The 14,595-nt window shown below is 45.5% G+C and overlaps 1 protein-coding gene across 3 annotated transcripts in view; it reads right to left on the bottom strand.

Annotated features, from left to right (window-relative positions):
- PLXNB2 (plexin B2) overlaps positions 1-14,595 on the bottom strand; it is a 775,326-nt gene that overhangs the window by 296,669 nt on the left and 464,062 nt on the right. For all 3 annotated transcript variants that reach the window (XM_069627846.1, XM_069627845.1, XM_069627847.1), the window contains 2 exons: positions 13,511-13,633; positions 1,396-1,496 (listed from right to left, as the gene is read on the bottom strand). In XM_069627846.1, coding sequence (XP_069483947.1) covers positions 1,396-1,496; positions 13,511-13,633 — 224 coding nt within the window. The remainder of the gene's footprint in view (positions 1-1,395; positions 1,497-13,510; positions 13,634-14,595) is intronic.

Below are 14,595 nucleotides of genomic sequence, written 5' to 3'. Positions count from 1 at the left end.
GAGTTCCTTACCTATTACTTCCATGTGCTTGCTAGACTGCCTATAACTGATAAAGCCTCTCTCATCAATCAGTCATTCAAAGATTTTCCATGCAGACCTCAACCTCCCAGGTGATTCCACCAGCAAGAAAACAAGGAAAGCACCCTTCAAACCGCTCTGTGCCATTAACATGAAACCCGTGTTTGTTTTTTGCACGTCTAGTACTTCTGGTCACATTTGGTTTCCCAATTAGAGGTCTTGGGCATCAGCAGCTACCCACAATAGATGGAAACACTGTCAAGGCATTATGTGGCTAGCACACCTCGTCCCCTCCACTTGAGGGCTGCCACTGAAGCGAACGAGTGTATTTCGGATATCTGCAAGGCGGCCCCATGGTCCTCACCTCATACCTGTATTCCACATTACAGATTCACAGCTTGTTCGTTTGAGGCATAAGTGTGAATTTTATTCTCACAGGTTCATCATGAGACTACAAAAAACTGGAATGTGTGCCATTAAACTGTTTTGTACAGTTTTGCAGCACCTGCCTGGCTTCCTCATTTTCAGTTCCATACGTCGCCTAAATGGCGTGTTGGTTCTACCACCTTCCAACTTTGAGGAAGAGGGACAAAGGTGACTTTTGTAAGTTCTGCTCTCCTTCGTGTCACTCCTTACATCCCTCCAGGGGCCTGCAACCTGTGGCTCTCCAGATGTTCTGGAGTACGACTCACATTATCCCTTAGCATTGCCCATGCTGGCTAGTGCTGATGGGAGTTGTAGTCAAACCTATGGAGAGCCAGTTGAGCATTTAGTTGTGCTGCTTGTTCTTTAGTGTGACCCTGGGGTTGAGGGGGCTCCAACATATTAAAAAAACGCAGAGGATACTCTGAGGCGACGTCCAAGGATGCATAAATCCTTCAAGACTTAAGGAATCGGATGAGGAATAGTGGGAAAGTATTTAGGATTGCTATGCACAATAACAGCATTTGCTGTGAGAAGTGTTACTTATTTGACTGAGCACACAAATAGTTAAATTGTATGAAAGGAGTACAAGGGGTTGTGAATAGTGTCTAATGTTTACTGCTCAACTATTCTTGAGCTAAGCAGCAATATGTGGAATTGCACATTTATGAAATTGTCACAGCTGCTGAAATGTATATATTTAAGGTGCCTACCAGTAGGTTGCTTCATTTCAGAATCTAATAAAGTCTTCAATAAAATGCATTTAGCTAGATTCATTAGTAATCTGTGCAACTTGCGTTGCCCCCGTGCAAAGTAATAGTCAGCCAAAAAGCTCATGAGCACAAGAAAAATCAATGTTTCTCTTCTGAAGAGGCCGTAGAGTTCATACTCCCAAGACACCAAACGGGGTCCCTTTCACGGGGGTCCCTTTCCAAGTATGGAGCAACTACTTACTTTCCTTCCACCACGCACCACCCACAGTATGGATCCTTTGACTCGATGCACTGCGTACACTCCGAGAAATGGCCACAGTCTTGAACAGGCATGCGGTACACCTAAACAGAGATCAGAAAGGTCACCATTAATGCGAAACAACATCGCTGCACTTTAGCACAAGCATTCGAAGATGTGGAAATTAAATGAAGCCTCAATCAGCTGATGATCCAAAAAGGATCGGGAACAATGATTCCGAGGAATATTTTGCCATATAGAAGATTCAATTTTTCCTGGAACGGCCCAGCGTGGCCATCTGAACAAGATGGCATGCGATTCCGAGTTTGTGGTCCGCCAAGGTGACAGCACTCCCACCCCAGCAGAGGAAAAACAAAGGGAACCCGAGAATCAAGGTTATTTAGGTGTTCATGTTTTAAATAGTTTCACCAGTTTAGGCAAGGGCCAGCCTGACTTAACCAATGCCAACTACGCCAAGGGTCGGTCTTGAAATTGAGTGAACAAAAGCGGGGAAGATGGTTGCTTATTTGCAAAATAAAAGCAATCCGCTTCCCATGCAGCCAATCACGACTATGACTTAAAGCTGATAATTGGGGGTACTTTTTAAAACCCACATGCAATAGAGGTCATGTTATGAATAGAACTCTTATTTTAAGGAAAGTGAGACACTCTCACCAGCGCTGCGTTTGTATCTGTTGCATGGACTGTGCGCAACCCTACCTCCCATCTTCACTTCCATACACACAGTATAAAACATATTGCCAAAAACATATTCATTCATCTTTAAAATGTGTTGACTTTCGCAATTGCCAAAATGTGTTGGGAGCCACTGGGCTCTTCATCAGGGCAGTAACTGTTTGTGGAATAAATAGTACTTAAAGTAATCAATTTACAGTAGACTCATTCCACCTAAATACACATATAGACTCCTATTAGTTTTATACAAGGACCACAAAAGCAACTTCTTAGTGAGAAAAAACTTAAAATAAAAAAACAGAAAGACGAAAAGGTAAACAGATTATTCATTTAGAAAATCAAGAGAAATTTACGATGCATTTGCACAATAAATGACTATTTAAATAGAGTTTATTCTGTATAAATTTGATCTGCTAATTATTTCTTGACCAAAATGTCTTTATGTGTAACTATCCCTCTTATAAGCAGAGGATTTATATCAATATTTTCTTACATATTCTATTCCTCCCCTTAGGTAGTTAATGTGTACGATGCACTATGACCTCCACATTGAATGGTGGAGATACTGTGTTTCTGATAATCAATGTGATTTTTTTAACGTGCCACACATGTTATCACTGCCACAGTCAATTCCTCCATCTTTGAGGTCTTTGAGTTTATTTCCAGATTTACATCATTACCAAAACTTCTTATATCCAATGTCTTGCACCTCCCACACCCTGAATACAATTTCAAAGGATCTTTTGCTAAATTGATTGAAGGCAATATGCAGGATGATAGTTCACTGTGCTTAATCAGGCACCAGTACATTTAGAGGCAGGCTGCTGGGATGAAACCAGGCTGTGTGCTTACCAGCCCATTGTGGGACTGACCTTTGCACTGTACCTCTTCCAAGAAACCCCAATGCTCTGTCAGTTCCACGCCAAAACATTTACTGCTATGGCACTCAAAAGTGCCTTTCTTCTTCAAAATATAGCATGTTATGTTTGCTACACAGGTAACCTAGACCCAGCAGGTCTACAGAGAAAACGAAAAACATCTCTCAAAGTGAACAGTGTTTAGCGCTTATGTACCAGCATTTACCCTACTGCCCGCTCAACAACAGGAGGGAAATGAAGTTGCAAAGTGTGCTATATGCAAAGGCTTCTCAGAGGAGCCTGGGATCAGCTCAACGCGCAGCAGAGGCTCCGTGACGCAGCTCCTACCCCAACATTATTCATGGGAGTGTTCCCCGGGAGAGCCAATTCAAGGTATTTAAGTAAGAAGCCCTTCCCCAGCGTAGGAGAGTACCCGGTGTCAGCCAGGTAGCCTACCTATAGAACAGGCAGTTCACTGTCATTTAGGAGCTCTGGGGACAGCAAGGCCTGGGCCGCAGAGTGCCCATGCTGACTTTTTGGGGCACTGATACATATGTTGTTTGCTTCCTTCAGCACTTGAACCTGGAGTGAAGGATGGAGGAATGGAGTGTCTTCAAATGGTACCGTTCTGGACAATTTTATATTGTGTGCATAAAGGGATGTGATATTCAGGTAAATGGGTTTCATTTGCTGATTAATGTACTGTGGCTGTATGTGGAGCAGCGTACAGTTGTTAAATGGCCGATATCGGTAAATATTAAAATCAGTTGGGATATTGGTCATTCAACATTCTTCCAGAGGCCAGGCGTTCCATTCAGCACACAATGAGAGCTTGTATTACTGGCTGGAACCCAAGAGCTCTTCATCATTCAGTCCTTTGACTCTCTGGCCATCCCTTCTTGGATTGAAATAGTACTGGACTACGATGCAACACTCATTTAAATCTTTGCAAACAAGATTTCAATTCGACGCAATCTTGAGAGTAGTAAGACTTGTTTGGAACTGCCTCTAAACACCATTTTGCTCCCATTTACCAAAGTGATCCTGTGGGTGGATTTTCACCTGGCAGCACTGGCGTGTGTCCAATACACCTTTCTGCTGTATGAGAAACATCGTCAGTCGATGGGTGGTGGAGGTGCGAAGCATGGGTAGCATGGACCTGAAGAATATTGGACATTGGCAGACCAGTTTATATGCAGAGTCCAACCTAGAGTTTGTGCCCTACGCCACTTACAATATGCATTTTGTGCAGTCTTCGACCACTTGCTGTTATTTATGTGGAGGAAATATTGCAGCGGGCGAGGGATGCATATTGCGGACTGGTGTCACATGGGTTTGTGCGGTGTGTCCCGTCAGCATGCACGGCACCCCGCTTCCGTTCAACATGTGCTTGCCATCTGCCTGCACTCTGAAATTCCCGCCTCCCCTATGTCCCTAATCCCCACAACTCCATACCGCTCTAAAAAAAGGCAGTCCTCTTCCAGCTAACAGCTGTGGCTTTATCTATTGCAATTGCCAACTATTTCTTAGCTTTCACACAGACGGGAAACATATTTCTGTTTCTCCGCGCAGTGTCGGGCAACACAATATGCTTTGTGGGGGGGACCCAAATCTGTCTCATTATTACTCTGACGTTCAAGGCTGGCTTTAAACTCAAGAAAAGCGTGGGTAAAGGAGTGCCAAGATCATTTCATTAGTTATGCCAATTTCCAACTAGAATCCATGTTGTCACCATGCAGACTATTTGCTTGGCTACCCAGTGACACGAGATGAAATACATTTCTGAAAGTAGATATCCTCCGTGGAGGGTGAGAGTGAACTGCAGGGGCACAGTAAACAAAAGATCCCCACCACAATGCGCACAGCAGAAGCTAGAGGTTTATGCTGCACAAAACAAGTCATGCGCCTTCAGGAAAAACACATTACACCGGCCACTGGGAAACTGCTTTGTACAAGGCAACTGCTGGATTTCTGGCCAAGCTGAGCGTAATACCACAACATAGAAGTGGACTCCTGCAATGCATCACTGCCACCAGTAATCGGATCATTGCTACAACCTATTTTAATACTTCTGAATCAAACACTCCAACATTCGCAAACTCAATCCCACTAGCAAGACAATTTGTGGTAACCTACCTCCAAAACCATCAGCCACACACACTCGTCTTTTTCATCATTTCTCCCACACCACCCGAACCAAACAAGTGCAAAGCCCATGTTGTATTTTTTGGATCACTGTTGAAACAGCCTAGCCAAAGGCTCCCGGTCTGCCTGAATCTGCCTGATGCAGGCAGAAAGGTCCAATTCTATGAACACCATTCAAGAAGTCCAAGTCACTAGTTATGCTTCAGTTTGCAGATCAACCCTATGGAGGTCTACTCGTTCATTTCACCCAACATCTCAAAATCACCTTGATAACTGCAATCCGGCCACCACCCAACCCGACCACTGAACCCGACATCAGTGGCATCAATTCCCGCAAAGGCAAAGACAACAAGACTGGCTCGAAAAAAGTGCTCACCTGCCCACGGGCATCGAGGCGCTGTTACAGGAATTCTGTTTTTTTTTATTGCGTAATTATTTTTTTGTCTTAGTTGCGCATTTATAATGCGCTTAAAGACCCAGAGGTTTCTAAGCGCGGACCGGGGGTTCGAACCTGTGTTGCTTCGTGTCATCTTGCTTCCAAGGTGAGCACGTTGTCACTGAGCTATCCTACTTGTACTGGGTCCACGACAAACCCATGTAGTCCCAGCCCATCCATCTTAACCGGTATGCTGTCCTAGGGGTCTCCGTCCTTCACCTTCACACAAGGCCCACCAATTCTCAACTCAGTGGCATTATCAGTGCTCGTCGCTGCTCAGTTGCCCAATACGTAGAAGACATCTAAAGTTTGCACAAGCTTTTGGAACAGATATATGGCCAAAGATGTGCAACAGACAACCAAATGCCAGAACGCCCAAAAACAAAGGACTCTACTGGCTGTGGCTTCATGACATGAGTTTATTTAGAAAGACCCAAAGTGAAACCCAGGCCAGAGCGTTCCGTTCTCACTCTTACGAATCACATAAAAGCAAGCTGTCGGCTGAAGCCTTGTTTGGACTCCCGCCATTCCTCCCCATGCATTAACAACAACAAAAACGGCCTCATGTTTTAGCACTTGGATGTTTAAAAGTAAAATAAAGACCCTGCTCCTGTCAACCCATTTTTAATCAGCAGCCGAAGCTGTCATTTTCTCTTGGATCGATAACTGGAAGCAGCTCTTTAATGAGGTATGGGAACCTGAATCCCAGCCTTAATGCTCATTCAAACGACACTGACCAGACAAATGGCAGCCCCGTCACCACATCACACCCACACATCACAAACCTCAGAAATACCAGATTTAGCTCTCGCATCCCTACATGCATACATCCAACATAACACAAGCAAATACCTGCACCACTTGCTCCAACCCCATCCTGCTCATCCACACATTCACCCCACAAACGCACCCCTTAACCCGAACTTCAGTACTCAAGCCAAACCACCATCTACATCACCCCATACAGATCTGAAATGCGCACTCATCAATACACGGTACCTTGCAGCACATGCATTGGAGATCAACGACCTCATCACTGCCCTTGAACTCGACTTACTAGCCATCTCCGAAAACTGGCTACATGATGCATCAGGCCCCTCACTCTCCCTGGCCCTTCCCCAAGGATACACAATCCTGAGACAAGACGGAAAAAGCTCCAAAGGTGGAGGGGTAGCCCTTATATTTAAAGATACTCTCTCCATCAGACTTAGCACCCAACAGTGGGAAACCAACACAGACCTCATCAGTTCTAAACTCTCCATCTCACCTAACTGCACCACACAACATCTTCATCACCTACAAACCGCCGGGCCCTCCTCATGACTTCCAAAAAGCACCTCCTCCAAATTGTAGGTAATAACTTAAAAAGCTCTATCAAAACGATCCTACTGGGTGACCTTAACTTAGGCCTGCACGACCCTAAGGACAAAGTAGCCGCCTTCCTAGCAAAAGACTGACCCAAATTGGGTTTGAGCATAAAATCACTGCTCCCGCTCACTGCAAGGGCAGATCCATCGACTGGATTGCAGACCACAACTGCGCATCGGTCATCACCGACATCTCCGCCTTCCCAAGGACAGACCACCACCTCATCCAATTTGTAATTCCCACCACGCCTAAACGCAACACACACTCATACGCCCCACCTGCCAAAGTCAGGAGCTCTAAAAAACTAACCAAAACCAACTTACTCCCATTTCTCGATACCCCTGAACTCAAACACCCATTTACCAACGACCCCATCTCCCTGGCCAACACATATGCCAGCATACTCACCCAAGCTATTGAATCCATAGCTGCCCTAGAAGACAAAGAAGAAATAAAAGCAATGCAATCCAACTCCTGGTTCACTGTTGAACTTTCTGCCCTACGCACTAAAGCGGCAAGCAATAGCTAAATGGCAATCATCGCCCAATCAATCCACCCTAAAATAATTCAAAGAGATCTCATCCACGTACAAAAAGAGCTATATTCCTGGCTAAATCAGAAACATTCAACCAAAGAATCTCTAAAGCTAACTCCAAATCGAGAGAATCTTCACTATCTTTAAAGATCTCACCTCCCCTGCCACCACCCCGGACAAACTCACCAAAGACATAGCCTGGTGCTCCGGCATTCAGGACACCCTCATCAACAAAGTCAAAATGCCCCAGGAAAAAATAACACACCGTAAAACCCTTCACAATCAGGACACTTCTCATCCGTCCCCCATACCTAACCATTTCTCTCAAATTCCCCTCTTCATTTTCAGAGACATCACTGAGCCAGAAGTGACTCAATCAAATCAAACCCTCTCAATGTAAAGGGGACATCCGGCCCCCCCTACCATCATCAAAGAATGCGCAGAATCATTCACTCCCATCATCACTGCATCCATTAATGTATCTTTATCCACTGGAATCGTACCACAAAACCTAAAAGAAGCCTGGGTTCGCCCACTCATTAAAAAAACCACCCTAGACCCTTCATGCCCCAACAGCTACCGCCCAATCACTACCGTTCCATTCCTCCTCAGAATCCTGGATAAAGCCGCCCACATTCAAATTCAATATCTGGAATCCAATGCCATCCTAGGCCAAAGGCAATCCGGCTTCTGCAAAGGCCATGGCACTGAAAACAACCTCCTAGATCTTAAGAATCAAATCACCAAAATGATGGACACAGGCAAACCTGCCCTGCTGCTCCTCCTCGATCTTTCCGCTGCGTTGGACTTTGTTGACCATGACATCCTCACCTCACACCTGTCCAACGCCGCCCACTTCTCTGACAAAGCCACCTCATGGATTACCTCCTTCTTAGAAGGAAGGGCAATGAAGGTCTACTCTGACCAAGCCCACACAACCCCCACCACCATTAACTGTGAAGAGCTGATGTACTGCACCACCCTCTACAGCCAGTTCACCAAAACTCTCTTTGACCTGTTAGACGCACTAGCATACACAAATTATGCCGATGACACTCAAGTCCTCCTCCCCCTCACAGGGGACTATAACCACGACCTAGAAGCACTCCTCCAGATATTGTAACGCTCACCTGGTATCCACAGGGACGTCACTCAGCCTGTTCTGACTTCTTACGACCTCAAACCCTTCCCCAGAGGCTATTCGACTGGAGACTGGGCCTGAAACACAGGATTGGTAGAGTTTAACTCCCTATTGTCTCTGTGGGATTGAACCCCTTCTTCCCCGGGGTCCAACCCTTCACTTTGATCCACAGCTCACCTTGTTTTCTTGGATAGTGTGCTCTCCGTCCTGCTTTCAGCACAGGGGCACGTTGATTGATGCAGGCTCGTTGCTGGCTAGTTACTTCACTGGCAAGAGTCCGACAGGTAAGTATAATGAGTCTATTGAACAGTTCTCTAACTTCATTCCTTTCCTTCCTTAGATGATGGCCGGAGTCCGGGATGGCGGCGTGCTGCTGAGATGAGTAGCGCTGAAGGTGAGTGAGAGCGCGATGCGCGATGCACCCCTTTCGTATTTGCATTGAACTGAGTTCTTTTTCTGTGTCTTTTAGGTGCCGCGACGTTTTCAGCGTGGTTGCCGGTTATGAAGAACAAATGCGGAGGGTAAGCGCGGTATGCGGCGCCTCTAGATGTTTCCACGCTAACCTGAGCGGCTGGGATTCAGGTAAGCATTTGAAGCTCATACAGTATTTAAAAATAAGCAAAGATTTGCAGAATGCTTACTAATGCATTTTTTCTGTTCTTTTCCCTTTTCCTTAGGAAGCGGCGTGCCGGGATGGGAATGACACCGCCGAAGATGCCCGCAGAGCAGAAGGAGCAATGAATGATGGGCCGAAGCGCTGCAAGGTAAAGCTGTTTCTAATGGTGTTCTTGTAGGAGCTGAACGCAGAAGAAAGATGCAGGCCTACTGGAGACCGATCCGAACAGGGTGAGTGTCACGCTGCAGGTGCAGAAAACGCAAAGCAAGTTTCTCAGCCTTGGTGTGGCTCTGGGCTGAACCACACCCAAAAGACTAGACCGCACATGCAGTTCTGGGAACCGAAATATGTGGGGGCATCCATCTTGTCCCCATCAATGCACTACAAGTCCAATCCCCAATGTTATCCTATGGGAGTGAGTGAGTCTGGTGCCACAAGCATCAAGTCTGACTCCAAGTGCGTCTTTGGAGGGATGGAGAGGCCCTTGAGGGCCATGTAGGTGATCGTGGCCTGGCTCCAGCCTGACATCTTGGAGGGCTGGGGACATGAGGGGCAGGAATCATGACAGATATATGCCACCATCCAAACCTGGATGGCAATCAACGGACTGCCTAAATGGGGATAAAATGGAGATCATCATCCTAGGCCCCAAGGAAATCCTCTCCAAACTCAGCACTGAATACACCCATTTCATCATCAACCACACAAAAATACCAGTCTCATCATCTGTAAAAACCCTTGGTGTCTACCTAGACTCCACACTCTCAATGACTAGACAGGTCAGCGCCATAACTTCAGCCTCTGCCCACACAACTAAACTTATAAATTGCTATAAAACCTTTTCTTACCACCCAAAACTGTCTATCCATAGCCAGAGCCACAATAGGAGCCAGACCTGATTACTGCAAGCCCTTCTAGCAGGCACATCTACTAAAAACATAAATAGACTACAAATTACACAAAACAACAACATGCTCTGCGCAGCTCTTCACATTCCCAGAAAGGACCACATATCTCAGGCTAGACGAGAAGCCCATTAGCTCTCAGTAAGGGAAAGGATCAATTTCAAAATCCTCACCCTTACACATAAATGCATCAATCTCTCCACACCCTCTTACCTATCAGAAACGATATCAAAACAAATCTCTCACCGCCCATAAGAAGCCATCTTGCCAACCAACTCTGTGTACCCTCCATAAAAAGAGCCAACACTGGCGGCATTGGCTTCCGTCACATAGCACCGAAACTCTGGAACACCCTCCCCAATGCACTAATAGCGGAACCCTCCTTACTATCCTTCCGCAAATCCCTCAAAACCACACTGTTCTCATAACCCTCCCTGTTCCACAGTGCCCGCTAACCCACTAGCAACCTCCTCCCTGCTTGTTGGCTATTAACCGTGCTGCATTATTTATGCCTGCCTTTACTTTGTAACTCCAAGATGTACTGTAAATTCAATCACCAATGTAACTAATGAGCCTTCTTTGTAACCAGATATGCATATTTCTAACAGTACCACGATGCCTATGGGCTGCTGTGCGCTTTAAACAAATATGAATAAATAAATATATAAAAATAAATTGCCTCCAGAACGTTCCTCCACAAGGTTCTCCTCTACTACCACATACAATTTAGAGACCGGCTTCACAGACAAACCATACTCACAAAAACATTACGCCTAACCAATAAACGGAATGTTTCCCTCCAACCACCAGGTACCTTCGCCTTCCATCCCCCACATGAACGGCTCATTACCTTTATAAACTCTATTCCCAATTCATCCTCATACTCCCAACCCTCTTGTGAAACAACCTGGTCTTGAGGCCGTTTAGTCCGAGTACTTGTCACCTCTGTAGATTTTTGTCCCCTGCTTATCAAAAGCACAAACCAATCTATGGTTAAAAAAACAACCAAAATTCCTCCTGGTGGCACTGGCATTCAAGTACTCTTACCATACGCTACCATAACATAACCATCATCGGCTATATAGAATCACTGACAAGCCACAAAACACCACTTGAACACAAGCCACAAACCAAAGCTGTGTAATCTAAGGAAAGGCTTGGTATCATCAATGAAGACACACAAATGAGACACAGTTCAAGGGTGTTTATTGAATTTTAAAGGGTTGAATAAACGTCAATCTAAACCTAAATATAAGGATGGAAGCAAGCTACAACCATCAAATAATAACGCTGTCATAGTCTAGTCTGTCAAAATAAAAGGGCTTATACTAAAAAGCCTATTGCCAATACTTACTTCTAAATACAAAATGGTGTGGGATAGTAGTGTACACAAAAAAGGAAAAGTCTTCAAGAAACAATATGTCAGGATGATTGAGCAGTTGGCTTCCCTGCCCCATGATTTCAGCACAGAGCAAGCTGGCACTTTCGAGCTCCATACACACTGTGGCTTCCTCGGCACAAGTGCACAGTTCAATGGTTCAGCTGGTCTCACACCACTCTGAAAGTCTTTAAGAAAAAAAAAGATTCTCAAAAAGAAACGTCTCTTGTCAAAACACAGGCTTCCTCCGCCTTGAAACAGAAATTCACTTTACTTGTCAAAAGACACAGTATTACCTTCTTTCCCAGTGACTGCTGGTACTTGTAGAAGTTCCTTTTGTTACTCATACAGTTCAATATATCTGTTTCAGGACCTTTTGTGCCAAAGTCTCTGCCATTAAAAGTCTCTTGGAGCAGAGGGTCTGATGTAGCAAACAAAACACAAAAGTTCCTTTCATTTGCCAAGATTCTCACATTCATAAGTTAACAATTGCTCTCCCTCGAGCGTGCTCAGACCTTGGGCCCCCCTTGTCTGGTCTCAGTCTCCCTTTCTACAATGTTCACAATTCACAACTTGGTCTCCCTCATCCGGAATCGGACCATTATCCCCGCTTACGGGCTCAGATCCCTTTTGAGACCAGAACCGAAGACTTTCAACTGTGCACAGGATTTTGCTTGACCCGTCGCAAGACCACTTCGATTTAAAATTCTTTACAACTCTAACTTTCACTTCTGCCACTTCTCAGCTGGAGACCTTCGCTAGGGTACACAGGTGGTGCTGGACCACTCTGTCTCACAGCTTTGCTCTTTTGGACTACAAGTCCCAGAATGCATATTAGAGATTTTGCTCACACTTTGCCAGTTACAGTCCCATTTGGGATTTACACAAAGTTCTTTACACAACAGGTAAGCCCGCCTTAGCTTTGCTCGAGTCACAGGGTCTCCATTTTTTAACCTCAGTGATGAGGTGTTAGCAGGTTCTTAATGGGGATTCACTTGAGGTCTCAGGGTCCCAGCACCTGCCCCTCAACTACCTGGTTTTCTGGAACTCACCCAGGGAGCAAGCACTGATTTAAACACTACCAGAAAAGTGTAGTTGGAGTTTTGGTTCCCTGGGGCACGGCTCCCCTACCACACTGTAGCCCCCTTTGTACTCACAGGCCTCAGTGTCTTGCCAGTCCATCCCACCTTCTGGCTTCCCAATGTTCTCCCAGCTGCTACTTCTCCTTCTGGTCTTCACGGTTCCTTCAGCATCCCCTGCTTGCTCAGAGTGTGCATGGGTGTCTGACCTTTCATACTCTTTGAAAGAGGTGATTGGAGTCAGGTGTGAGTAGTTGTCCCTCCCTGCCTGACCTCATTATCAGATAACATGGAAACTGCCCATAGGAATCCATTGCTCCAAGACTCCCATCAGCCTCTTCATCGTTTCAGTAGTTGGACTTGTAGAATGGAAGTAGGGATTGTGGGACTTGTAGGTTTTCCTGGAGATCGTGGAAAAACCATGTAGGTTTTTGTCAGGATGAAGGAGGTAAATGTATTGTGGAGGGTAAATGGATTTTCTATTGGATTTCAATTCCCTTGGTCGTTTTCTCCTTTTTCTTACAGAAAGGTACTGAGGAATAATGGGACTCTGCTGCCAATATCCCATGACAACTGAGGGGATGTCGGGTAGGGTTATATCAGAACGGGAGGAATACCATGTCTCGCCCAAGGGCATGTCTCCCATAGTCCCTGAGAACCCCCTGCTCAGGTGATCCTCCCTCACTCATCCGCCCCCAGGGTTGGGATCCAGTAGCGATGGCCCTCCCCTGGCCACCTTAACAAAGGATCCCCGGGAATAGCCTGGGAGAAACGCCTCGGGTTTCCCACAGTAGCGGCAGCAGAAACGATGGGAAGAATTCCGGCTCTAGGTTGCTGCATCAAATCCAGGTTTATTCCCGCCCCAGTTTCTCACTTTGGTTATGGAACCATATAAAGAACAGATGAATAAATCCTTGACCTTTGAAAATGTTACTAAACTAGAATTACAAAACACCACTCACCTTTTTGTGTATCATGACATACAAGTGCGTGTTGGTAGCATCAAGGACAAGCTCATTTTTCACTGGTCCATTTGCATCAAAATCTATTGTCTTGTATTCATTCGGCGTTGCCGACAAGAAGGCCTATAGGGGAGGAAAGTGCAATGATCAGCGTTTGGTTTCAAAAATTCCCACATTAAATGTGCACCTGGCTTCCAACTTTAATTTGAGGCAGCCATATTTTTCATCTAGAGACATTGGACACATTCAAACGCAAATATTTCATATGATAAATCGCTTTCAGCGACTTGACAGAGCTACTCAAGGGTGGTTTGGGGTAGAGAAGAAAAGGTTGCAAAGCAGGGAGGCAAAGCAGCACACATGGCATCAGTGCGGGGGGAGGTGATCAGGGGGGCAAGTCCAAGCAGGGGAAGTTAGAAAAGTAGTGTTTCGATTGCAGTCCTGAAATGCACGCAGGAATCGATGGCTCTTAAATGAGTGGGGCAAGTTTCAAAGGTGAGGGCCAAAATGGTGACCGTCTCATCTCCTTTGCTAATGCAGCAGCCAAAGTCACTGCAAAACAGTTTAATTGAGATTATTGCATATAGTTAATCTATCAAATTAGCTAATTTAATTAAAATATAACTACTTTAAAAATGTAACTCATTTTAATTAGGTAAAATAAGCAGAGATTTTAAAATGTGCCATGGCAACAGTCATATGGTTTATTGTTCTATATTGATTAACTGAACACCAATCACAATTGTTCTATAAGGAAGGCACATATGACTGGAGGCACCGTGATGGGGCCTGGGGGCAGGCCCCATCAAGAGATGGAGGATCTGACCCCGCACACACCCCCATAGGTGCCAGAGTGTGTGTGTGTGGGCAGGCCCCCTCCCAACCCCTTACTTGTAGGAATGGCAACACCAATGCAGACAGACGTTGATGGGGCTGCCGCACCAGGACATGAAGACGTTGGGCTGCACAAGTCGGCCCAGCATAGGAATGCATAGGAAAGATTTCTCTTTTGGCAACTTTTCTTCCATAGTTTCTACGGACCCCCAATATTTTTTGCTTTATTTTTGAAGGGCAGTAAAACCTTC

Source organism: Ambystoma mexicanum, chromosome 12 (assembly GCF_040938575.1).
Source record: "Ambystoma mexicanum isolate Mex_15411 chromosome 12, UKY_AmexF1_1, whole genome shotgun sequence".
NCBI classification, from domain to species: Eukaryota; Metazoa; Chordata; class Amphibia; order Caudata; family Ambystomatidae; genus Ambystoma; species Ambystoma mexicanum.
Note: the sequence above shows the minus strand (reverse complement) of the source record. Positions and strands in the feature narration are given on the sequence as shown.